Source organism: Pezoporus occidentalis, unplaced genomic scaffold, assembly GCF_034315485.1.
Source record: "Pezoporus occidentalis ecotype Australia unplaced genomic scaffold, CSIRO_AGI_Poc_V1 ctg460, whole genome shotgun sequence".
NCBI lineage: Eukaryota > Metazoa > Chordata > Aves > Psittaciformes > Psittacidae > Pezoporus > Pezoporus occidentalis.
This window is the reverse complement of record NW_026915792.1, coordinates 80056-105335: the sequence shown is the minus strand read 5'-3', so window position 1 is coordinate 105335 and position 25280 is coordinate 80056. Positions and strand designations below refer to the sequence as shown.

At 58.6% G+C, this 25280-nt stretch overlaps 1 protein-coding gene across 1 annotated transcript; it reads right to left on the bottom strand.

Annotated features, from left to right (window-relative positions):
- Positions 1 to 429: 429 nt before the first annotated feature.
- VAV1 (vav guanine nucleotide exchange factor 1) lies at positions 430 to 25280 on the bottom strand. The gene is made up of 27 exons (XM_062635987.1): positions 25077 to 25280; positions 22284 to 22400; positions 22143 to 22201; positions 21216 to 21281; positions 19970 to 20078; positions 19790 to 19879; positions 18860 to 18928; positions 17222 to 17328; positions 15839 to 15935; positions 14494 to 14589; positions 13423 to 13491; positions 12267 to 12353; positions 12080 to 12165; positions 11291 to 11423; positions 9761 to 9870; positions 9552 to 9653; positions 5804 to 5901; positions 5061 to 5083; positions 4881 to 4926; positions 4624 to 4760; positions 4039 to 4104; positions 3876 to 3907; positions 3134 to 3250; positions 2932 to 3019; positions 2717 to 2831; positions 1326 to 1474; positions 430 to 606 (listed from the first exon to the last, which is right to left on the bottom strand). Exons 1-27 carry the CDS (start codon positions 25278 to 25280, stop codon positions 553 to 555), a joined length of 2526 nt encoding a protein of 841 aa, XP_062491971.1. The 3' UTR covers positions 430 to 552.

Here is a 25280-nt window from a genome sequence, read left to right as displayed (position 1 = left end):
TGGGTCTAAAATACCCCTTTTAGGAGTTCAAGATGCCCATTTTGGGTCTCAAATCCCCTTTTTGGGGTCTCAAAACCCCTTTTGGGTCTCAACCCCCCTTTTTTGGGTCTCAAGCTGCCCTTTTTTTGGTCTCAACCCCTTATTTTGGGTCACAAAGCCCCCATTTTTGGGTCTCAACCCCCCCTTTTTGGGTCTCAAGACCCCAATCCCCCCCGTTGTGTGCTGAGACCGGCGCAGTTCATTGCATGGAGCTGCAGGGATGGGTCCCCACATCCAGGTCCCTTTCTGGAGCCTTTCCCCCCTTCCATGGCCTCATTCCCAAGCTTATTCCCAGCGGCTCCAACCGCTCCAGCCTTGACCTCGGTGCCTGCCCGGACATTGGGTCCCTTCCAGGAAAGATCGATCCCAATCCCATGGCCTCATCCCGGCCTCTTCCCATGGGATCTGATCCCTGTTTATTGTCCCTCCAGGGCAGGAGGAGGCATAAGTTAACATGGGGACAGTGGTGGGGCCATAGGAGGCAGGGTGGGATGGGTGAGGATCCATACATGGTCAGCAGTATTCCGAGTAATCCTCTTCCACGTAGTTGGCTGGGAACCATCCGACCTGGGAAAGAGGGAGATGTTGGGAGAAGGGTTGGGAGGAGGTGGGAAGAGGTTGGGAGAAAGGGGGAAGAGGTTGGAGAAGGTGGGAAGATGTTGGGAAAAGGTGGGAAGAGGTTGTCAGAAGGTGGGAAGAGGTTGGGAAGAGGTGGGAAAGGGTTGGGAGGAGGTTGGGAAGAGGTGGGAAGAGGTTGGGAGAAGGTGGGAAGAGGTTGGGAGAAGGTGAGAAGAGGTTGGGAAGAGGTGGGAAAGGGTTGGGAAGAGGTTGGAAGAGGTTGGGAAGAGGTTGAGAGAAGGTGGGAAGAGGTTGGGAAAAGGTAGAAAGAGGTTGGGAAGAGGTTGTCAGAAGGTGGGAAGAGGTTGGGAAGAGGTTGGGAGAAGGTGGGAAGAGGTTGGATAAGGTGGGAAGAGATTGGGAAGAGGTGGGAAATGGTTGGGAAGAGGTGGGAAGAGGTTGGGAAGAGGTTGGGAGAAGGTGGGAAGAGGTTGGGAAGAGGTGGGAAGAGGTTGGGAGAAGGTGGGATGAGGTTTGGAGGAGATGGGATGAGGTTGGGAGAAGGTGGGAAGAGGTTGGGAGAAGGTGGAAAGAGGTTGGGAGAAGGTGGGAAGAGTTTGGGGAATGTGGATGGAGGTGGGAGGATGCTGATAGAGGTTGGAGGGTGCTGATGGAGGTTGGAGGATGCTGATGGCCACTGTGGGGCCGCGGTGGGGCCGGGGCCGTACCCGTCCATAGACCTCCCCTTTCCACCACCCTGGGTGCCCCTTCTTGCTCAGCACCCGCACGATGTCCCCCTCCCGCAGCGTCAGCTCCGTCCGGTCCCGGGCGCTGAAGTCGTAGCGAGCCTTGGCTGAGCCAAAGCTGCGCACGGCACCTGGAGATGGACATGGACACAGACATGGACACATGGATACGGACATGGACATGGATATGGACACATGGATATGGACATGGACATGGATATGGACACATGGATACGGACATGGACATGGATATGGACACATGGATACGGACATGGACATGGGTATGGACACATGGATATGGACATGGACATGGATATGGACACATGGATACGGACATGAACAAAGATATGGACACATGGTTACGGACATGGACATGGACATGGACACATGGATACGGACATGGACATGGATATGGATGAGTCCCTCCAGCTCATCCCCTCCATGTCCAAGTCCTCTCCATCTGGTCCATTTGTGCCCCCTTGGCTGCCCCATTGGCTGTCCCCCAACCCAGCCCTTGGCCACCTCCATTGACGTGTCACCAGAACCCAACTTGTCCCTCTTGGCTGTTGTCCCTCTTGGCAGTTGGTCCCTACTGGAATCATCCCATCGCGGATCCCTCAGACCAGCTCTTGGTTATCACCGACTCACAATGTCCATCCCATCTCCACTGCATCCACTTCAACTCCATTCCCATCATACCCACCTCCATCCCACCACCTCCATCCCACCACCTCCATTCCATCACCATCCCACCACCTCCATCCCACCTCCATCCCACCTCCATCCCACCACCTCCATCACACCCCCTCCATCCCACCTCCATCCCACCACCTCCATCCCACCACCTCCATCCCACCTCCATCCCACCACCTCCATCCCACCTCCATCCCACCACCTCCATCCCACCTCCATCCCACCACCTCCATCACCACCTCCATCCAACCCCCTGCATCCCACCCCCTCCATCCCTTCACCTCCATCCCACCACCTCCATCCCACCACCTCCATCCCACCACCTCCATCCCACCTCCATCCCACCACCTCCATCCCACCTCCATCCCACCTCCATCCCACCACCTCCACCCACCTCCATCCCACCTCCATCCCACCTCCATCCCACCTCCTCCATCCCACCACCTCCATCCAACCCCCTGCATCCCACCTCCTCCATCCCTTCACCTCCATCCCACCACCTCCATCCCACCACCTCCATCCCACCTCCATCCCACCTCCATCCCACCACCTCCATCCCACCTCCATCCCACCCCCTCCATCCCACCACCTCTATCCCCCACCTCCATCCCACCACCTATCCCCCCCCCCACCCCCTCCATCCCCACCACCTCCATCCCCACCTGCTCCCCACATCCTACCCTCTGCCCGGGCTCCATCCCTACTCTCGGGCTCCTTGAAGGGCACCACTAACGCCGTGTCCAACGCCTTGAAGCCATCCTTGAGCGAGCTGCGCTGGTAGAACCCCACCAGCTCCTATGGGCAGCGTGGTCCAACGTGAGCACCCCAGACCCCCAACCCAACGTGGGGGTCACCATGGTTGGGGGGGGGGGGGGGGGAGGATCCCAACACTCACCACCAGCCCCTTGAACGCCTTCTTCTCGGTGACGCGGTAGAGCCCGTCCGCCGTCATCACCTTGATGTGCTTCACCTCCCCATGGTACCTGCCCATGGGGTGCGATGGGATGAGCCCAAAAGGGGTTCCCCCCACCCCATTGTGTGTCCCCGTTCCCCCCCCCACCTCCATCCACCCCAACGATGCCCCCCAAGCTCCCTACTTGATGCTGATGGCGAACTCGGCCGCATCCTTCACCCGCTGCCGCACCAGGAAGGAGCCGTCGGAGCGGGATGCAAGGAGCTGCTCCGCTTCCGCCCGCTCCATGGGGCCGGCGTACCTGGGGTGGGACCCATGGATCCATCCTGAGCCCCCCCCCCCCCCCCCCCCCGACCCCCAACATCCCTCCTACCCCATCTGGGATCATTCCATTGGGATAATAGCAGGGATGGGCAATGGGGTGGGATACAATGGGGGGGGAAGGACGTGGTGGGACATCAGCAAGAGGAGGATTTGGGGTGCCTCATTGCTATGGGGTGAGGGATGAGGGGCTCCAAAGGGGGTCCTGAGGTCACCCTGAGGAGGGATTTGGGGTGATCCCAATGGGAATGGGGGACCCAAGGAGGGATTTGGGGTGATCCTAATGGGAACCCTGAGGAGGGATTTGGGGTGATCCCAATGGGAATGGGGGACCCAAGGAGGGATTTGGGGTGATCCCAATGGGAATGGGGACCCTGAGGAGGGATTTGGGGTGATCCTAATGGGAATGGGGGACCCAAGGAGGGATTTGAGAGACCTCAGGAAAGGATTTGAAGAGCCCCCAAGAAGAAGGAAAGGCTTTGGGGTGACCCCAAAAGGGATGGGGGCGGTGCCCTGGGGCAATGGGGGGAATGGACCCCAGCAATGGGCCTGGGGTGACCCTTTGGGGCACCCCATAGCGAATGGGGGGGTTCCCCAACACCAACCAGGGGTAGATGGAGAGATCCGGCAGCGGCACCTGGGGGGGGGGAAGAGTAGAGTTGGGGACCAAGGAGGGGATGAGCCCTCCCCATGCCCCATAGAGCTCCCCCCCCCGCCCCATAGAGCCCCCCCCAAGGACCCCAGTGGGTGCTGGGACCCCCAACTCACGCAGATGAAGGGTTTCACAGCAGCACAGGGGAACCAGCCCAGGTCACCGGTGGCCATGTTCCGGCCCTATGGAGGAAGGAGCCGTGGGGCCAAAGGGGTTCCTCTGCCCCATAGAGGATGGAGGGGCCCCATAGAGGAGATCCACCCATCGTGGCCACGGTGCTCTGCCCCATAGAGGAGATCCACCCATCGTGGCCATAGCGCTCTGCCCCATAGAGGAGATCCACCCATCGTGGCCATAGCGCTCTGCCCCATAGAGGAGATCCACCCATCGTGGCCACAGTGCTCTGCCCCATAGAGGAGATCCACCCATCGTGGCCATAGTTCTCTGCCCCATAGAGGAGATCCACCCATCGTGGCCACAGTGCACTGCCCCATAGAGGAGATCCACCCATCGTGGCCATAGTGCTCTGCCCCATAGAGGAGATCCATCCATCGTGGCCATAGTTCTCTGCCCCATAGAGGAGATCCATCCATCGTGGCCACAGTGCTCTGCCCCATAGAGGAGATCCACCCATCGTGGCCATAGCGCTCTGCCCCACAGATCAGATCCTGCCCCCCACATCCGTGGGGCTCCATCTCCACCTGCCACCAGAGCTGCTCCGCCTCGGCCACGGTGACCTCCAGGACGTCCCCAGGGCTGAGGCGCAGGCCCGGCCCCATAGCGCCCGGTGGTGGGGGGACCCCGCTATAGGGCTGATGGGCTTCCATCTTGGGCAACCCTGGAGGAGAGAACCCAATGTGGGGGGTGAAATGGGACATGTGGGGCACGGAGCCCTCACCTCTACCCCCCCCCCAGCCCCACAACCTCCCCCTCTGCCCCCCAGCCTCCATGGCCTCACCAAGTCCTCCTCTCTCCTTCTCAGGGCCTGGCCGCTGGGGCTTGTTCTGGGGATCAAGGAGACCCCAATGAGCCCCTTGGGGGGGGGGGGGGGGGGGGTGGACACAGATCCCCCCCCCCCAGGGTCTCCCCATTCGCAATGTGGGGAATCTGAGCCCATCCGGACCCATTGTCCTGGTACCTTCCTGGGGCCGGAGTTGGAATCTGTGGGGGGAAGAGGGAAGGAGTCATCTGGGGGGGGGCATCCCCATAAGAAATGCTGGGGGGCGTCATGGATGGGGAGGTCCATGATTGCCCCAGCCAGGGCACCTCTATCCCCATCCACGTCCATGGGGGGCTGCTTCAATCCCACAGTGTCCCGTTCTCCACCCATGACATTCCATGCCCATCCCATGATGATCCCACACCCATACCATGATGATCCCAAACCATCCCATGGTGATCCCACCCCATCCCATGATGATCCCAACCCATCCCATGATGATCCCAACCCATCCCATGAAGAACCTAACCCATCCCATGATGATCCCAACCCATCCCATGATGATCCCAACCCATCCCATGAAGAACCTAACCCATCCCATGATGATCCCAACCCATCCCATGAAGAACCTAACCCATCCCATGGTGATCCCAACCCATCCCATGATATCCCACACCCATCCCATGATGATCCCAACCCATCCCATGGTGATCCCAATCCATCCCATGATGATCCCAACCCATCCCATCACAATCCCACCCCATCCCATGATGACCCTCACCCATCCCATGATGATCCCACCCCATCCCATGATGATCCCACCCCATCCCATGATGATCCCATCCCATGATGCCCCTCACCCATCCCATGATGATCCCAACCCCATCCCATGATATCCCCCCCCCAATCCCCTCGTTTCCCACCCCATTCCTGGCTCTCACCGGTGCTGGCCCTACCGCAGGTCCCAACCCGCCCCAGACATTCCTTGTGCGCGGGGGCCCGGCACCGGCTGCAGCGATAGCCCTGGTAGAACGTGCCCCTGGGGACAGCGGCATGGGGGCCATGGGGATGGACCCATGGAGCCCCCTTGCACCCACCCATGGAGCCTCCTTGCACCCATCCATGGACCCACCTTGCACCCATCCATGGACCCACCTTGCACCCATCCATGGACCCACCTTGCACCCATCCATCATGGACCCACCATGCACCCACCCAAGGACCCACCTTGCACCCATCCATGGACTCACCTTGCACCCACCCATGGACCCACCTTGCACCCACCCATGGAGCCCCCTTGCACCCACCCATGGAGCCTCCTTGCACCCATCCATCATGGACCCACCTTGCACCCACCCATGGAGCCCCCTTGCACCCACCCATGGAGCCTCCTTGCACCCACCCATGGAGCCCCCTTGCACCCACCCATGGAGCCTCCTTGCACCCATCCATCATGGACCCACCTTGCACCCATCCATGGACCCACCTTGCACCCATCCATGGAGCCCCCTTGCACAATCCATGGAGCCCCCTTACACCCATCCATGGAGCCTCCTTGCACCCACCCATGGACCACCTTGCACCCACCCATGGAACCTCCTTGCATCCACCCATGGACCCACCTTGCACCCATCCATGGACCCACCTTGCACCCACCCATGGAGCCCCCTTGCACCCACCCATGGAACCTCCTTGCATCCACCCATGAACCCACCTTGCACCCACCCATGGAGCCCCCTTGCACCCATCCATGGAGCCCCCTTGCACCCATCCATGGAGCCCCCTTGCGCTCATCCATGGAGACTCCTTGCACCCACCCATGGGCCCACCTTGCACCCACCCATGGGCCCACCTTGCACCCATCCATGGACCCAACCTGCACCCATCCACGGACACACCTTGCACCCACCCATGGAGCCCCCTTGCACCCATCCATGGAGCCCCCTTGCACCCACCCATGGAGCCCACTTGCACCCATCCATGGAGCCCCCTTGCACCCACCCATGGACCTACCTTGCACCCATCCATGGAGCCTCCTTGCACCCACCTTGCACCCACCCATGGACCCAACTGGCACCCATCTATGGACCCACCTTGCACCCATCCATGGACCCACCTTGCACCCATCCATGGACCCACCTTGCACCCACCCATGGAGCCTCCTTGCACCCATCCATGGACCCACCTTGCACCCACCCATGGACCCACCTTGCACCCACCCATGGACCCACCTTGCACCCATCCATGGAGCCCCCTTGCACCCACCCACGGACCCACCTTGCACCCACCCATGGACCCAACTGGCACCCACCTATGGACCCACCTTGCACCCATCCATGGACCCACCTTGCACCCATCAATCATGGACCCACCTTGCACCCATCGATCATGGACCCGCCATGCACCCACCCATGGACCCACCTTGCACCCATCCATGGACCCACCTTGCACCCATCCATGGACCACCCTTGCACCCATCCATGGGCCCACCTTGCACCCACCCATGGAGCCTCCTTGCACCCACCCCTGGAGCCCCCTTGCACCCACCCATGGACCTACCTTGCACCCATCCGTGGACCCAACTTGCACCCACCCATGGACCCACCTTGCACCCATCCATGGACCCACCTTGCACCCATCCATGGAGCCCCCTTACACCCATCCATGGAGCCTCCTTGCACCCACCCATGGAACCTCCTTGCATCCACCCATGGACCCACCTTGCACCCACCCATGGAGCCCCCTTGCACCCACCCATGGAACCTCCTTGCATCCACCCATGAACCCACCTTGCACCCACCCATGGAGCCCCCTTGCACCCACCCATGGAGCCCCCTTGCACCCATCCATGGAGCCCCCTTGCACTCATCCATGGAGCCCCCTTGCGCTCATCCATGGAGACTCCTTGCACCCACCCATGGGCCCACCTTGCACCCATCCATGGACCCAACCTGCACCCATCCACGGACACACCTTGCACCCACCCATGGAGCCCCCTTGCACCCATCCATGGAGCCCCCTTGCACCCACCCATGGAGCCCCCTTGCACCCATCCATGGAGCCCCCTTGCACCCATCCATGGAGCCTGGACCCACCTCCATGGACCCACCTTGCACCCATCCATGGAGCCTCCTTGCACCCACCCCTGGAGCCCCCTTGCACCCACCCATGGACCCACCGTGCACCCATCCATGGACCCACCTTGCACCCATCCATGGACCCACCTTGCGCCCATCCATGGAGCCTCCTTGCACCCACCCCTGGAGCCCCCTTGCACCCACCCATGGACCCACCTTGCACCCATCCATGGACCCACCTTGCACCCATCCATGGAGCCACCTTGCACCCACCCATGGACCCACCTTGCACCCATCCATCATGGACCCACCTTGCACCCACCCATGGACCCACCTTGCACCCATCCATCATGGACCCACCTTGCACCCACCCATGGAGCCTCCTTGCATCCATCCATGGACCCCCCTTGCACCCACCCATGGACCCACCTTGCACCCATCCATGGACCCACCTTGCACCCATCCATGGAGCCCCCTTGCACCCATCCATGGAGCCTCCTTGCACCCACCCATGGAGCCCCCTTGCACCCACCCATGGAGCCTCCTTGCACCCATCCATCATGGACCCACCTTGCACCCACCCATGGAGCCCCCTTGCACCCACCCATGGAGCCTCCTTGCACCCATCCATCATGGACCCACCTTGCACCCATCCATGGACCCACCTTGCACCCACCCATGGACCCACCTTGCACCCACCCATGGACCCACCTTGCACCCATCCATGGAGCCCCCTTGCACCCACCCACGGACCCACCTTGCACCCACCCATGGACCCAACTGGCACCCACCTATGGACCCACCTTGCACCCATCCATGGACTCACCTTGCATGCACCCATGGACCCACCTTGCACCCATCAATCATGGACCCACCTTGCACCCATCGATCATGGACCCACCTTGCACCCATCGATCATGGACCCGCCATGCACCCACCCATGGACCCACCTTGCACCCATCCATGGACCCACCTTGCACCCATCCATGGACCCACCTTGCACCCACCCATGGAACCTCCTTGCATCCACACATGGACCCACCTTGCACCCATCCGTGGACCCACCTTGCACTCACCCATGGACCCACCTTGCACCCATCCATGGACCCACCTTGCACCCATCCATGGAGCCCCCTTGCACCCATCCATGGAGCCTCCTTGCAACCACCCATGGACCCACCTTGCACCCACCCATGGACCCACCTTGCACCCACCTTGCACCCACCCATGGACCCAACTGGCACCCATCTATGGACCCACCTTGCACCCATCCATGGACCCACCTTGCATGCACCCATGGACCCACCTTGCACCCATCGATCATGGACCCACCTTGCACCCACCCATGGACCCACCTTGCACCCATCCATGGACCACCCTTGCACCCACCCATGGACCCACCTTGCACCCACCATGGGATGGATGCCTAATGACATGGATGGGTAGGGGACATCATGGGATGGGTGAGGGACATCATGGGATGGGTGAGGGACATCATGGGAAGGGTGTGGGCTATCATGGGATGGGTTGGGGATATTATGGGATGGGTGCAGGGCATCATGGGATGGGTCGGGGCCATTATGGGATGGGTGACGTGGCTTTGGGCTCCCACCTCAGCAACATCTGGCAGGCCCTGCAGGACGTGGTGTCCTCGAAGGAGAACATCTGGAATTCATGTCCATCCGCCAGCGCGTGCTCAGGGAAGATGTTGGACCTGGCAGGACAATGTGTGTGGAGTGGACACACACACCATTGACCCCCAAGGACCATCCGGACCCCAATGGGCGATGTCCCCCCACCACCACCCTTGGGTGCACCTACAGGGCCATCTCGAACTGCTCCAGCCACTTCTTCTTCAGCTCATGGGTCTTGAAGAAGAGCTCGTAGCCCTGGAGACCTCCAGCCTCGATGAGCAGGAACGTGTGGGTCCACTGTGGGGACAATGGGGTCAGCAGCACCCCAACACTGGGGCATCAATGGGGGCATCAATGGGGGCATCACTGGGACATCACTGGGGACATCAATGGGACATCACTGGGGCATCTATGGGGACGTTACTGGGATATAATGTGGGACATCACCGGGGCATCAATGAGGACATCAATGGGGACATCACTGGGGACATCACTGGGGCATCACTGGGGCATCAATGGGGACATCACTGGGGCATCTATGTGGCATCAATGGGGGCATCACTGGGGACATCAATGGGACATCACTGGGGCATCTATGGGGACGTTACTGGGATATAATTTGGGACATCACCGGGGCATCAATGAGGACATCAATGGGGACATCACTGGGGACATCACTGGGGCATCAATGGGGACGTCAATGGGGACATTAATGGAGATATCAATGGGGACATCAATGGGGGCATCTCTGGGGCACCAATGGGAACATCAATGGGGACATCACTGGGGACATCAATGGGGGCATCACTGGGGACATCACTGGGGCATCTATGTGGCATCAATGGGGCATCAATGGGAACATCACTGGGGACATCACTGGAGCATCAGTAGGACATTACTGGGGCATCAATGGGGACATCACTGAGGACATCAATAGGGACATCACTGGGGACATCAATGGGGACGTCAATGGGGACATCAATGGAGACCATATCCAGGTTTCTGTGTGTCCACGATGGACATGGATACTTGGTATATGGATGCTGGAGCCCACCATGGACGTGGGTACTGGGATCCACCAGACCTGGATGCTCAGGATTTCCATGGACATGGATCCTGGGATCCACCAGACCTGGGTGCTCAGGATCTCCATGGACATGGATACTGGGATCCACCAGACCTGGATGCTCAGGATCTCCATGGACATGGATACTGGGATCCACCAGACCTGGATGCTCGGGATCTCCATGGACATGGATACTGGGATCCACCAGACCTGGATGCTCAGGATCTCCATGGACATGGATACTGGGATCCACCAGACCTGGATGCTCGGGGCCACCATGGACATGGATACTGGGATCCACCAGACCTGGATGCTCGGGGCCACCATGGACATGGACACTGGGATCCACCAGACCTGGATGCTCAGGATCCCCATGGACATGGATACTGGGATCCACCAGACCTGGATGCTCGGGGCCACCGTGGACATGGATACTGGGATCCACCAGACCTGGATGCTCGGGGCCACCATGGACATGGATACTGGGATCCACCAGACCTGGATGCTCAGGATCTCCATGGACATGGATACTGGGATCCACCAGACCTGGATGCTCGGGGCCACCATGGACATGGACACTGGGATCCACCAGACCTGGATGCTCGGGGCCACCATGGACATGGACACTGGGATCCACTGGGATCCAGGTACCTTCTTGCCGTCGCGGGCGCTGATGCCCCCATCCCGCACTTGGTGGCTCTGCAGGTCCACCACGTCCTTGGCCTCATAGGAGTCCCCCCGGCGCTTGCAGATGATGAGAGCCTTGTCCAGGAGGAATCCGTACCTGGGATATGGGGTGTGGGGTGTGGGGTATGGGATGTGGGGTATGGGGTATGGGGTATGGGATATGGAATATGGGGTACAGGGTGTGGGGTGTGGGATATGGGATATGGGGTGTGGGGTGTGGGGCATGGGGCATGGGGTATGGGGTATGGGATGGGGTTTGGGATATGGGATATGGGGTTTGGGATATGGGGTATGGAGTATGGGGTATGGGATTTGGGATATGGGATATGGGGTATGGGGTATGGAATATGGGGTATGGGGTTTGGGATATGGGGTATGGGATATGGGGTATGAGATATGGGGTATGGGGTATGGAATATGGGGTATGGGGTATGGGATATGGGGTGGGGGGTATGGGGTATGGGATATGAGGTATGGGGTATGGGGTATGGTGTATGGGGTATGGGGTATGGGGTATGGGGTATGGGATATGGGGTATGGGATATGGGATATGGGGTATGGGGTATGGAATATGGGGTATGGGGTATGGGGTATGGAATATGGGGTATGAGATATGGGGTATACGGTATGGAATATGGGATATGGGGTATGGGATATGGGATATGGGATATGGGATATGGGGTATGGGGTATGGGATATGGGGTATGGGATATGGGGTACATGTTGACCCCTTGCTGTCCCTCACCCCCCTACCTGTCCACCCTGGATCTCCGCTCCGTGCTGGACACCTTCAGTTCTCCATCGATCTTGAGGCGCCCAAACTGTGCCAGGGACTGCGGCTGGAGGTGGGGGACGGGGGGGATAGGGGGTGCTATGGGGTGCGTGTGGGGCCCCATGGGGTGTTGGGGTTGGGGGGTGGGCTCTGGGGGGGGAACCCCACCATGTTATGGAGGCAAAGCTGGACGCTCGTGAGCTGCTTCAGGGTCTCGTTGTCCCGTTTCACCTCGTTCACGCATTGCGCCAGGTCCTGGGGGGCAGCGTCAGGGACCTCCCCCCCCCCCCCGGACCCACAAGTACACCCAAGACCCCCAAGTGCCCCAATGCCCCCCATAGGAAGCCCCCAATGCGCCCCCCATTTATCCCAGCCTCCTCCTGCCTACCCCAAAACCCAATGGGAGACCCCCAAGCCCCCTGAGGACCCCCCCTCAAAGGACCCATTGGGATCCCCAAGACCCCCTCCCCCTAAAAGGACCCCCCCCCAGGACCCCCCCCAAAGGACCCATTGTGACCCCCAAGACCCCCTTAGGACCCCCCCAAAGGACCCATTGGGCCCCCAAGACCCCATCTGGACCCCCCCAAAGGACCCATTGGGATCCCCAAGACCCCCTCAGGACCCCCCCAAAAAGGACCCATTGGGACCCCCAAGACCCCCTTAGGACCCCCTAAAAGGACCCATTGGGACCCCCAAGACCCCCTCAGAACCCCCTCAGAGGACCCAATGGGAGCCCTCCAGGACCCACTCAGGACCCCCCCAAAGGACCCATTGAGACCCCCAAGACCCCCTCAGGACCCCCCCAAAGGACCCATTGGGACCCCCAAGCCCGCATCAGGACCCCCCCAAAGACCCATTGGGATCCCCAAGAGCCCCTCAGGACCCCCCCAAAGGACCCATTGGGACCCCCAAGACCCCATCTGGACCCCCCCAAAGGACCCAATGGGAGCCCCCAATGGACCCATTGGGATCCCCAAGAGCCCTCCCCAAGACCCCCTCAGACCCCGTCAGGACCCATTGGGACCCCCAAGGACCCATTGGACCCCCACAGGACCCATTGAGACCCCCAAGACCCCCTCAGAACCCCCCCAAAGGACCCATTGAGACCCCCAAGACCCCCTCAGGACCCCCCCAAAGGACCCATTGAGACCCCCAAGACCCCCTCAGGACCCCCCCAAAGGACCCATTGGCACCCCCAGGACCCAATCAGGACCCCTCCAAACACCCCATAGGACCGCCCCAAACCTCCTCAAGACCCCCCCAGCCACTCCAAGAGCCCCATAGGACCCCAAAGGACCCCCCCAAAGACCCCCCCCGGACCCACTCTCATTGCATCCAGGGCCACCTTCAGCCTCTCCTTCTCAGCTGGGTCTGGGGTCAACTTCACCAGCTCCTATGGGGCCGGGATGAGGGGGCAGGAATGGGCCCACCCCATCCCAAAGCAGTCCCAAAGGGATACCAGGGAAACCCCTCGGTGGGGACCAGGGTCCCCCCCTCCCCAAGGGACCCATGGATACCCCAAACGGATGGACCCAAGGGTGCTCCATGGAGCCTTGGTGACCCCCATTGCTCCATTGGCCCCATTGCCTCCATTGCCCCCATTACCCCTCATTGCCCTCATTAACCCCATTACCCCGTTAACCCCATTGCCCCCATGGCCCTCATTAACCCTATTACCCCCATTACCCCCATTACCCCCATTAACCCCATTAGCCCATTAACCCCATTGCCCCCATTACCTCCATTGCCCCCATTACCCCATTAACCCCATTACCCCCCTGTCACCATTTGCCCAATTTACTACATTTCCCCCATTGCTCCCCATTACCCCCTTTACCCCATTACCCCCATTGTTCCCCATTACCCCCATTACCCCATTGCCCCCATTGCCCCCATTATCACCCATTGCCCCATTACCCCACTGTCCCCATTGCCCCATTACCCCACTGTCCCCATTGCCCCCATTACCCCCATTACCCCATTGCCCTCATTGCCCCCATTACCCCCATTGCACCCATTGCCCCATTACCCCACTGTCCCCATTGCCCCCATTACATCCATTTCCCCCATTTCCCCCATTGCCCCCATTACCCCCATTACCCAATTACCCCATTACCCCCATTGCCCCCATTACCCCCATTAACCCCATTGCCCCACTGCACCCATTGCCCCATTGCCCCCCCCCATTACATCCATTTCCCCCATTACCCCCATTGCCCCCATTACCCCCATTACCCCATTACCCCATTACCCCCATTACCCCATTGCCCCATTACCCCATTAACCCCATTGCCCCATTACCCTCATTGCCCCTAATACCCCCATTACCCCCATTGCCCCCGTTGCCCCCATTACGCCCCTTGTCCCGATTGCCCCATTGCCCCCATGGGCACACCTGCAGCAGGAGGTGGTACTTGAGCACCCGCTGCATCGGCACCATCAGCAGGTCCCGGAGGGAGAAGTGCCCATTGTTGGCTCGTTGGGAGCACTCCTGGGGGGCACAGGGACATGGGGGTCACAGGGGACATGGGGGGTTATGGGGGGTAATGGGGGGTATAGGGATTGGGGAGTCTGGGGGGTTTGGGGTCATGGGGGTGCTGGAGGAGGCTATGGGGACATGGGGGACATGAGGGATGGGAGGACATGGAGGTGCTGGGAGGGTTCTATGGGTCTATGGGTGTCTATGGATGTCTATGGGTGTCTGTGGGTGTCTGTCTATGGGTGTCTATGGGTGCCTATGGATGTCTATGGGTGTCTATGGGTGTCTATGGTATCTATGGTGACTATGGTCTCAATGGTGTCTATGGGTGTCTATGGTGTCTGTGGTGTCTATGGGTGCCTGTGGATGTCTATGGGTGTCTATGGGTGTCTATGGATGTCTATGGGTGTCTATGGATGTCTATGGGTGCCTATGGATGTCTATGGGTGTCTATGGGTGTCTATGGTATCTATGGTGACTATGGTCTCAATGGTGTCTATGGGTGTCTATGGTGTCTGTGGTGTCTATGGGTGCCTGTGGATGTCTATGGATGTCTATGGGTGTCTATGGGTGTCTATGGATGTCTATGGGTGTCTATGGGTGTCTATGGTATCTATGGTGTCTATGGTCTCAATGGTGTCTATGGATGTCTATGGTGTCTGTGGTGTCTATGGGTGTCTATGGGTGTCTATGGATGTCTATGGGTGTCTATGGATGTCTATGAGTGTCTATGGGTGTCTATGGGTGTCTATGGGTGTCTATGGATGTCTATGGGTGTCTATGGATGTCTATGAGTGTCTATGGGTGTCTATGGGTGTCTATGGGTGTCTATGGGTGTCTATGGATGTCTATGGGTGTCTATGGGTGTCTATGGTATCTATGGTGTCTATGGTCTCAATGGTATCTATGGATGTCTATGGTGTCTGTGGTGTCTATGGGTGTCTATGGGTGTCTATGGGTGTCTATGGGTGTCTATGGGTGTCTATGGATGTCTATGGGTGTCTATGGATGTCTATGGGTGTCTATGGGTGTCTATGGTATCTATGGTGTCTATGGTCTCAATGGTATCTATGGATGTCTATGGTGTCTGTGGTGTCTATGGGTGTCTATGGATGTCTATGGGTGTCTACGGATGTCTATGGGTGTCTATGGGTGTCTATGGGTGTCTACGGTATCTATAGTGTCTATGGTCTCAATGGTCTCTACGGTCTCCATGGGTCTCTATGGCCCCTATGGGTCTCTATGGGGTCCCCTTCCCCACCTGCAGCTTCATGTGCAGGTCGGTGCTGGAGGAGAGATGCTCCAGGCGCCGCGCGGCCGCTTCCACTTGGCTGCAGTAGCGGCCGTAGAGCAGGAACCTGGGGGGGGAGAGGCCAACGGTGCCCAAATGGACCCAAATGGAGCCAAAACCCACCCAAATGGACCCAAAATGGACCCAAATGGACTGAAATGGACCAAAAATCCACCCAAATGGAGCCAAAACCCACCCAAATGGACCCAAAATGGACCCAAAATCCACCAAAATGGACCCAAAATGGACCCAAATGGACCCAAAATCCACCAAAATGGACTCAAAATGGACCCTAATTGACCCAAAATCCACCCAAATGGACCCAAAATCCACCCAAATGGACCAAAATGGACCCAAAATCCACCCAAATGGACTCAAATGGACCCAAAATCCACCCAAATGGACCAAAATGGACCCAAAATCCACCCAAATGGACTCAAATGGACCCAAAATGCACCCAAATGGACCCAAAATGGACCCAAATCCACCCAAATGAACCCAAATGCACCCAAACCCCATCCAAATGGACCCAAACTGAACCCAAATGGACTGAAATGGACCCAAAATCCACCCAAATGAACCCAAATGCACCCAAACCCCATCCAAATCGACCCAAATGGACCCAAAATCCACCCAAATGGACCCAATGGAGCCAAAAATCCACCCAAATGGACCCAAAATCCACCCAAATGGACCCAAATGGACCCCAAATGCACCCAAATGGACCCAAACCCCACCCAAATGGACCGAAATGGACCCAAAATCCACCCAATTGGACCCAAAATGGACTCAAATTGACCCAAACCCCACTCAAATGGACCCAAACCCCACCCACGTGGACCCAAATGGACCCAAATGGACCCCAAATCCACCCAATTGAACCCAAAATGGACTGAAATAGACCCAAAACCCACCCAAATGGACCCCAAATCCACCCAAATGGACCCAAATAGACCCCAAATCCACCCAAATGGACCCAAAGCCCATTCAAATGGACCCAAATGGACCCAAACCCCACCCAAATGGACCCAAATGGACCCAAAATCCACCCAATTGAACCCAAAATGGACCCAAATGGACCCAAACCCCCACCCAAATGCACTCAAAGTGTTCCCCCAGAACCTCCCTGGGTTCCCCATTGCCCCCATTGAGCCCCCATTACCCCCATTGAGCCCCCATTGCCCCCCATTGAGCCCCCATTGCCCCCATTACCCCCATTGCCCCCATTACCCCCATTACCCCCATTGCCCCCCACTGACCCCCATTACCCCCATTGACCCCCATTGCCCCCATTACCCCCATTGAGCCCCCATTGCCCCCCATTACCCCCCATTGCCCCCCAGTGCCCCTCACCTCTCCTTGTAGGCCAAGAAAAGGGGGGGCAGCCCTCGGGCCCCCCCGGGCCCCCCAAGTGCCTCCCGCAGCTCCCCCAGGAAGAGCCGGTGCAGCTGCAGCAGGTCCTGTGGGGCAGGGGGCAATGGGGGGCAATGGGGGTTATGGGGCAATGGGGGGGTCAATGGGGGCAATGGGGGACAATGGGGGGTGAATGGGTGCTCAATGGGGAGCAATGAGGTTCAATGGGGGGCAATGGGGCTCAATGGAGCAATGGGACAATGTGGGCACAATGGGGGCAACAGGGGGCAATGGGGGCTCAATGGGGGCAATGGGGGCTCAATGGGGGCAATGGAGGACAATGGGGGCTGAATGGGTGCTCAATGGGGAGCAATGAGGTTCAATGGGGGGCAATGGGGCTCAATGGAGCAATGGGACAATGCGGGCACAATGGGGGCAACAGGGGGCAATGGGGGTTCTGGGGCACTGGGGGGGTCAATGGGGGCAATGGGGGACAATGGGGGGTGAATGGGTGCTCAATGGGGAGCAATGAGGTTCAATGGGGGGCAATGGGGCTCAATGGAGCAATGGGGCAATGCGGGCACAACGGGGGGCAATGGGGGCCAATGGGGGCTCAATGGGGGTAATGGGGCAATGGGGGCTCAATGGGGGCAATGGGGGACAATGGGGGCTGAATGGGTGCTCAATGGGGAGCAATGAGGTTCAATGGGGGGCAATGGGGCTCAATGGGGCAATGGAGCCACGGGAGCTCAATGGGGGCAATGGGGGGCAATGGGGGGTCAATGGGGGCAATGGGGGAAAATGGGGGCTGAATGGGTGCTCAATGGGGAGCAATGAGGTTCAATGGGGGGCAATGGGGGCAATGGGGGAAAATGGGGGCTGAATGGGTGCTCAATGGGGAGCAATGAGGTTCAATGGGGGGCAATGGGGCTCAATGGAGCAATGGGGCAATGCGGGCACAACGGGGGGCAACGGGGGGCAATGGGGGCTCAATGGGGGCAATGGGGCAATGGGGGCTCAATGGGGGCAATGGGGGACAATGGGGGCTAAATGGGTGCTCAATGGGGAGCAATGAGGTTCAATGGGGGGCAATGGGGCTCAATGGGGCAATGGAGCAACGGGAGCTCAATGGGGGGCAATGGGGGGCAACAGGGGCTCAATGGGGGTAATGGGGCAATGGGGGTCAATGGGGGCTCAATGGGGCAATGGGGGCAATGAGGGCAATGGGGGGCAATGGGGGCTGAATGGGTGCTCAATGGGGAGCAATGAGGCTCAATGGGGGGCAATGGGGTTCAATGGGGACAATGGAACAACGGGGGCTCACTGGGGGGCAATGGGGGGCAATGGGGGCTCAATGGGGGGGCAATGGGGGCTCAATGGGGGGCAACGGGGCAATGGGGGCTCAATGGGGGCAATGGAGGCTCAAGGGGGTCTCAATGGGGTGCAATGGGGCTCAATGCGGGGCAATGGGGACTCAGTGAGGGGCAATGGGGCTGAATGGGGGCAATGGGGACTCAATGCGGGGCAATGGGGAATCAATGGGGGGCAATGGGGGCTCAATGGGGGCAATGGGGGCTCAATGGGGGCAATGGGGCTCAATGGGGGGCAATGGGGGCTCAGTGGGGGTCACGGGCTCACCTCGATGTTGATGAAGATGCTCTCCAGGTCCTGGGGCTGCAGGAAGTGCCGCAGCGGCCGCAGGAAGTACTGGGGGGGGGGGGGGGAACTGGGGTCACTGGGAGCACTGGGGGCACTGGGAGCACTGGGGGCACTGGGGGCACTGGGGGCACTGGGGGGGGGCACTGGGAGCACTGGGGTCACTGGGGGAACTGGGGTCACTGGGAGCACTGGGAGCACTGGGGGGGCACTGGGGGCACTGGGGGCACTGGGAGCACTGGGGGCACTGGGAGCACTGGGAGCACTGGGAGCACTGGGGGCACTGGGAGCACTGGGGGCACTGGGGGCACTGGGGGCACTGGGAGCACTGGGAGCACTGGGGTCACTGGGAGCACTGGGAGCACTGGGGGCACTGGGGGCACTGGGAGCACTGGGGGCACTGGGAGCACTGGGAGCACGGGGAGCACTGGGGGCACTGGGGGTCAATGCCCAGGGACCAGGCTCCCTGCCCCTCCAACCTTCAGTGTCCCCGGGGTCCTCAATGCCCCCCATATCCCAACACATCCCCATGGTCCCAGCGTTCCCAATGTCCCATCACATCCCCCATGTCCCCCATACCCCATATCCCATACCCCATACCCCATACCCCTATACCCCATATCCCACACCCCATATCCCACACCCCACACCCCATATCCCACACCCCATACCCCACACCCCATACCCCATATCCCATAATAACCCCATACCCCATACCCCACACCCCATACCCCATACCCCAAATCCCACACCCCATACCCCACACCCCATACCCCCATACCCCATACCCCCATACCCCACATCCCACACCCCACACCCCATACCCCATACCCCCGCACCCCATACCCCCGCACCCCATACCCCACATCCCACACACCACACCCCATCCCCACATCCCACCCCACATCCCACCTGACAGATCTTCTCCAGTGTCTCCGTGTACCTCTCCTCCGTCAGCCTCAGCTCCTGGAGGCAGCAGAGCCTCTGATCCACCTCCACCTTCTGCACACACACACACACAGGGGACCCCCCATTGAACCCAGTGATGTGTGGGGGATCTCCCCCCCCCCCCATCTCCCCATTGGGCCCCACCGTGGCCGGGGGGGGCTCCACTCGCATCAGGTCCTCGTAGACGTCGTCGCCGTCGTCGCCTTCGGCCTCCACGCAGTCGTAGAGGTCATCGTCCTCCTCCGCCGTGTCGCTGGGGGGGGCAGGGGGGGCCGAGACCCCCAGGGACCCCTTAAATACCCCCAATACCCCCCTAATACCCCAGGGACCCCTTAAATACCCCCAATCCCCCCTAATACCCCATGTACCCCTTAAATAGCCCCAATGCCCCCCTAATACCCAAGGGACCCCTTAAATACCCCCAATACCCCCCTAATACCCCATGTACCCCTTAAATACCCCCAATACCCCCCTAATACCCCAGGGACCCCTTAAATAGCCCCAATACCCCCCAATACCCCATGTACCCCTTAAATAAACCCTAATACCCCATGTACCCCTTAAATACCCCCAATACCACCCAATACCTCACGTACCCCTTAAATACCCCAATACCCCCCTAATACCCCATGTACCCCTTAAATACCCCCAATACCCCTTTAATACCCCATGCACCCCTTAAATACCCCCAATACCCCCTAATACCCCATGTACCCCTTAAATACCCCCAATACCCCTTTAATACCCCATGCACCCCTTAAATACCCCCCAATACCTGCTTAATATCCCTTGGGACCCCTTAAATATCCCACTACGCCCCTTATTGCCCTCAGGTACCCCTCTAATCCCCCTCTATTGCCCCCAGTACTCCCTGGCATCCCCTGAGTACCTCCCAATCCCCCCTTTTGACACTCCTCAAATGATTCTTCATGCCCCAACACCCCTCATTGCCCCCCATTGCCCCCCATTACCCCACTGCCTCCCATTGCCCCCATTGCCCCCGTTACCCCATTGGCTCCCATTGCCCCCCATTGCCCCCCATTGCCCCATTACCCCATTGCCCCCACTGCCCCCATTACCCCATTGCCCCCCATTGCCCCCATTGCCCCCATTGCCCCCCCCATTGCCCCCATTGCCCCCATTACCCCATTGCCCCCATTGCCCCCCATTGCCCCCATTACCCCATTGCCCCCATTACCCCATTGCCCCCCATTGCCCCCATTGCCCCCCATTGCCCCCATTACCCCATTGCCCCCATTACCCCATTGCCCCCCATTGCCCCCCCATTGCCCCCATTACCCTATTGCCTCCCATTGTCCCCACTACCCCCCATTGCCCACATTACCCCATTGCCCCCCATTGCCCCCATTACCCCATTGCCCCCACTTACTCAATGAGGTCGGAGAGGCCGCTGTAGATGTCCTCGTCCCCAACATAGTCACCAGTGGGGAAGGGCCTGGGGGGGACACACATCCTGGGTGATGGATCCATCAGGAACCAGGAACTGAATGATGGATCCATTGGGAACCAGCACTTGGATCCATCAGGAACCAGGATCCAGATGATGGATCCATCGGGAACCAGCACTTGGATCCATCAGGAACCAGGACCCAGATGATGGATCCATCGGGAACCAGCACTTGGATCCATCGGGAAGCAGGACCCAGATGATGGATCCATTGGGAACCAGAGACCCGGATGATGGATCCATTGAGAACAAAGATACGGATGATGAATCCATTGGGAAGCAGGACCTGAATGATGGATCCCTCAGGAAGTAGAACCCAGAGGATGGATCCATCAGGAACTAGGGACCCCTATGATGGTTCCATCAGGAATCAGGTCCCTGATCCATCAAGAACCAGGACCCAGATGATGGATCCACTGGGAACTGGGACCCAGATGATGGATCCATTGGGAACCAGGACCTGGATCCACCAGGAACTGGGATCCAAATGATGGATCCATTGGGAACTGGGACCCAGATGATGGATCCATCAGGAACCAGGATCCGAATGATGGATCCATTTGGAACTGGGACCCAGATGATGGATCCATTGGGAACTGGGACCCCGATGATGGATCCATCGGGAACCAGGACCCAGATGATGGATCCATTGGGAACTGGGACCCAGATGGTGGAACCATTGGGAACTGGGACCCAGATGATGGATCCATCAGGAACCATGACCTGGATTCATTGGGAACCAGGACCCAGATGATGGATCCATCGGGAAGCAGGACCTGGATCCATCAGGAACCAGGACCCAGATGATGGATCCATTGGGAATGCCCACCCCAGCTCTTCCCCACTCACATGAGGCCTTTGCTCTGGGCGATGGGGGTCCAGGAGAGCGTCGAGAGGGTCTCAATGACCTGGGCACATGGAAGGGCCATTGGGGCCAGGGGGAGCTCAACCCCCGGCTCCCCCCCCCCCCCACCCCCGTGTGGGTCCCACCTTGCCGAAGTCGTGGACATCGAAGAGGTCGAAGGCGCCGAAGAGCCGGTGCTTCGGGAGCCCGAACTTGTCGGCACAGGCAGTCAGGAAGGTGCGGATGTTCCTCAGGCACAGGAACTGCGGTGGCACCGGCACCATCAGCACCCGGTGGCACCCCCATTGCTGCCCCCATTGGCACCATCAGCACCATCAGCACCATCAGCTCCATCAGCACCATCAGCACCATCAGCTCCATCAGCTCCATCAGCACCATCAGCACCATCAGCTCCATCAGCACCATCAGCACCATCGGCACGATCAGCACCATCAGCTCCATCGGCACCATCGGCACCATCGGCACCATCAGCTCCATCGGCGCCATCAGCACCATCAGCATCATCAGCATCATCAGCACCATCTGCTCCATCAGCTCCATCAGCACCATTGGCACCATCAGCTTCATTGGCACCATCAGCATCATCATCAGCACCATCAGCACCATCAGCATCATCAGCTCCATCAGCACCATCAGCTCCATCAGCTCCATCAGCTCCATCAGCACCATCAGCATCATCAGCATCATCAGCACCATCAGCATCATCAGCATCATCAGCACCATCAGCTCCATCAGCTCCATCAGCACCATCAGCACCATCAGCTCCATCAGCACCATCAGCACCATCAGCATCATCGGCTCCATCGGCACCATCGGCACCATCGGCACCATCGGCACCATCGGCTCCATCGGCTCCATCGGCACCATCGGCACCATCGGCTCCATCAGCGCCATGAGCACCATCAGCATCATCAGCACCATCAGCACCATTGGCACCATCAGCTTCATCATCGGCACCATCAGCATCATCATCAGCACCATCAGCACCATCAGCACCATCAGCATCATCAGCACCATCAGCTCCATCAGCTCCATCAGCTCCATCAGCATCATCAGCATCATCAGCACCATCTGCTCCATCAGCACCATCAGCATCATCAGCATCATCAGCTTCATTGGCACCATCAGCATCATCATCAGCACCATCAGCATCATCAGCATCATCAGCTCCATCAGCACCATCAGCTCCATTTACACCATCAGCTTCATTGGCACCATCAGCACCATCAGCTCCATCAGCACCATCATCATTATCACCACGTCCATCATCATCACCCCCAGTGCCACCATCACCACCATCATCCTTGTCATCATCGCCATCAACTCCATGGTCACCATCATCATCATCATCCCCATCATCCCCATCGGCACCAGCATCACCTCCACCATCATCCCCATCTCCTCATCCCAATCATCATCATCATCCCCATCATCCCCATCGGCACCAGCATCACCTCCACCATCATCACCATCTCCTCATCCCAATCATCATCATCATCCCCATCATCCCTGTGTTCTCCTTCCATTGTCATCACCATCAACCTTATTGCCACCGTCATCATCATGGCACCAGCATCACCTTCCTCATCATCACCCATCATCATCCCGCTCACCATCATCATCATCCCCACTGTCAACAGCATTGGCCACTGGTTCCATCACCATTATCCCCATGTTCTCCACCCATCATCATCACCATCAAGGCCGTTGTCACCATCATCACCTCATCATCATCACCCCATCATCGTCATTACCACCTCCACTGTCAACAGCATTGTCCACTGGTACCACTATCATTACCCCATGTTCTCTACCCATCCACCATCATCCCCATTGTCACCCTCATCATCACCATCACCCCCTGTCCTTCAACAGCAACATCCACTGGTACCACTACCATTACCTCATGTTCTCTACCCACCATCATCATCATCATCTTCATCCACCATCATCCCCATTGTCACCCTCATCATCACCATCACCCCCTGTCCTTCAACAGCAACATCCACTGGTACCACTACCATTACCTTATGTTATCTACCCACCATCATCATCATCATCATCATCATCCCCATCACCCTCATCATCACCATCATCATCACCCCCTCCTTCAACAGCAACATCCACTGGTACCACTACCATTACCTCATGTTCATCATCATCATCATCTTCATCCACCATCATCCCCATGTCATCATCACCATCACCCCCTGTCCTTCAACAGCAACATCCACTGGTACCACTACCATTACCTCATGTTATCTACCCACCATCATCATCATCATCTTCATCCACCATCATCCCCATTGTCACCCTCATCATCACCATCATCATCACCCCCTGTCCTTCAACAGCAACATCCACTGGTACCACTACCATTACCTCATGTTCTCTACCCACCATCATCATCATCATCTTCATCCACCATCATCCCCATTGTCACCCTCATCATCACCATCACCCCCTGTCCTTCAACAGCAACATCCACTGGTACCACTACCATTACCTTATGTTATCTACCCACCATCATCATCATCATCATCATCATCATCATCTTCACCCACCATCAACCCCGTTGTCATCATCATCACCATCATCACCCCCTGTCCTTCAACAGCAACATCCACTGGTACCATTACCATTACCCCATGTTCTCTACCCACCATCATCATCATCATCTTCATCCACCATCACCCCCGTTGTCACCATCCTCATCATCCCCATTGACTCCAGCATCACCTCCATCACCATCACCACCATCATCCATCTCCTCATCCCCATTACCCCATTGCCATCACCCTCATTCACACCAGTGTCACCACCACCCCATACCCCATCCTGGTACAATTCCCCCCCCCCCCCCAAATACCCCACAACTCCCCCCCCCCCCAGGGGCAATTCCCCCCCTTTGGTCTCACCTGGGACATCTGGGGCCGGGGGCAGATGTCGCGGGGGGGCACGGCCTGGGGCAGGAGGGCGTTGAGGAGGTGACAGAGCAAGACCCCATCCCTCAGGGCCTGGGCCAGGTCCCAGACCTGCCCCACGGCGCTGCTGGCCCGGTGCCCCCCCGGCAGCACCCGCGCGGCCACCAGCCACTGGGCACATTGACGCCAGGTCTCCAT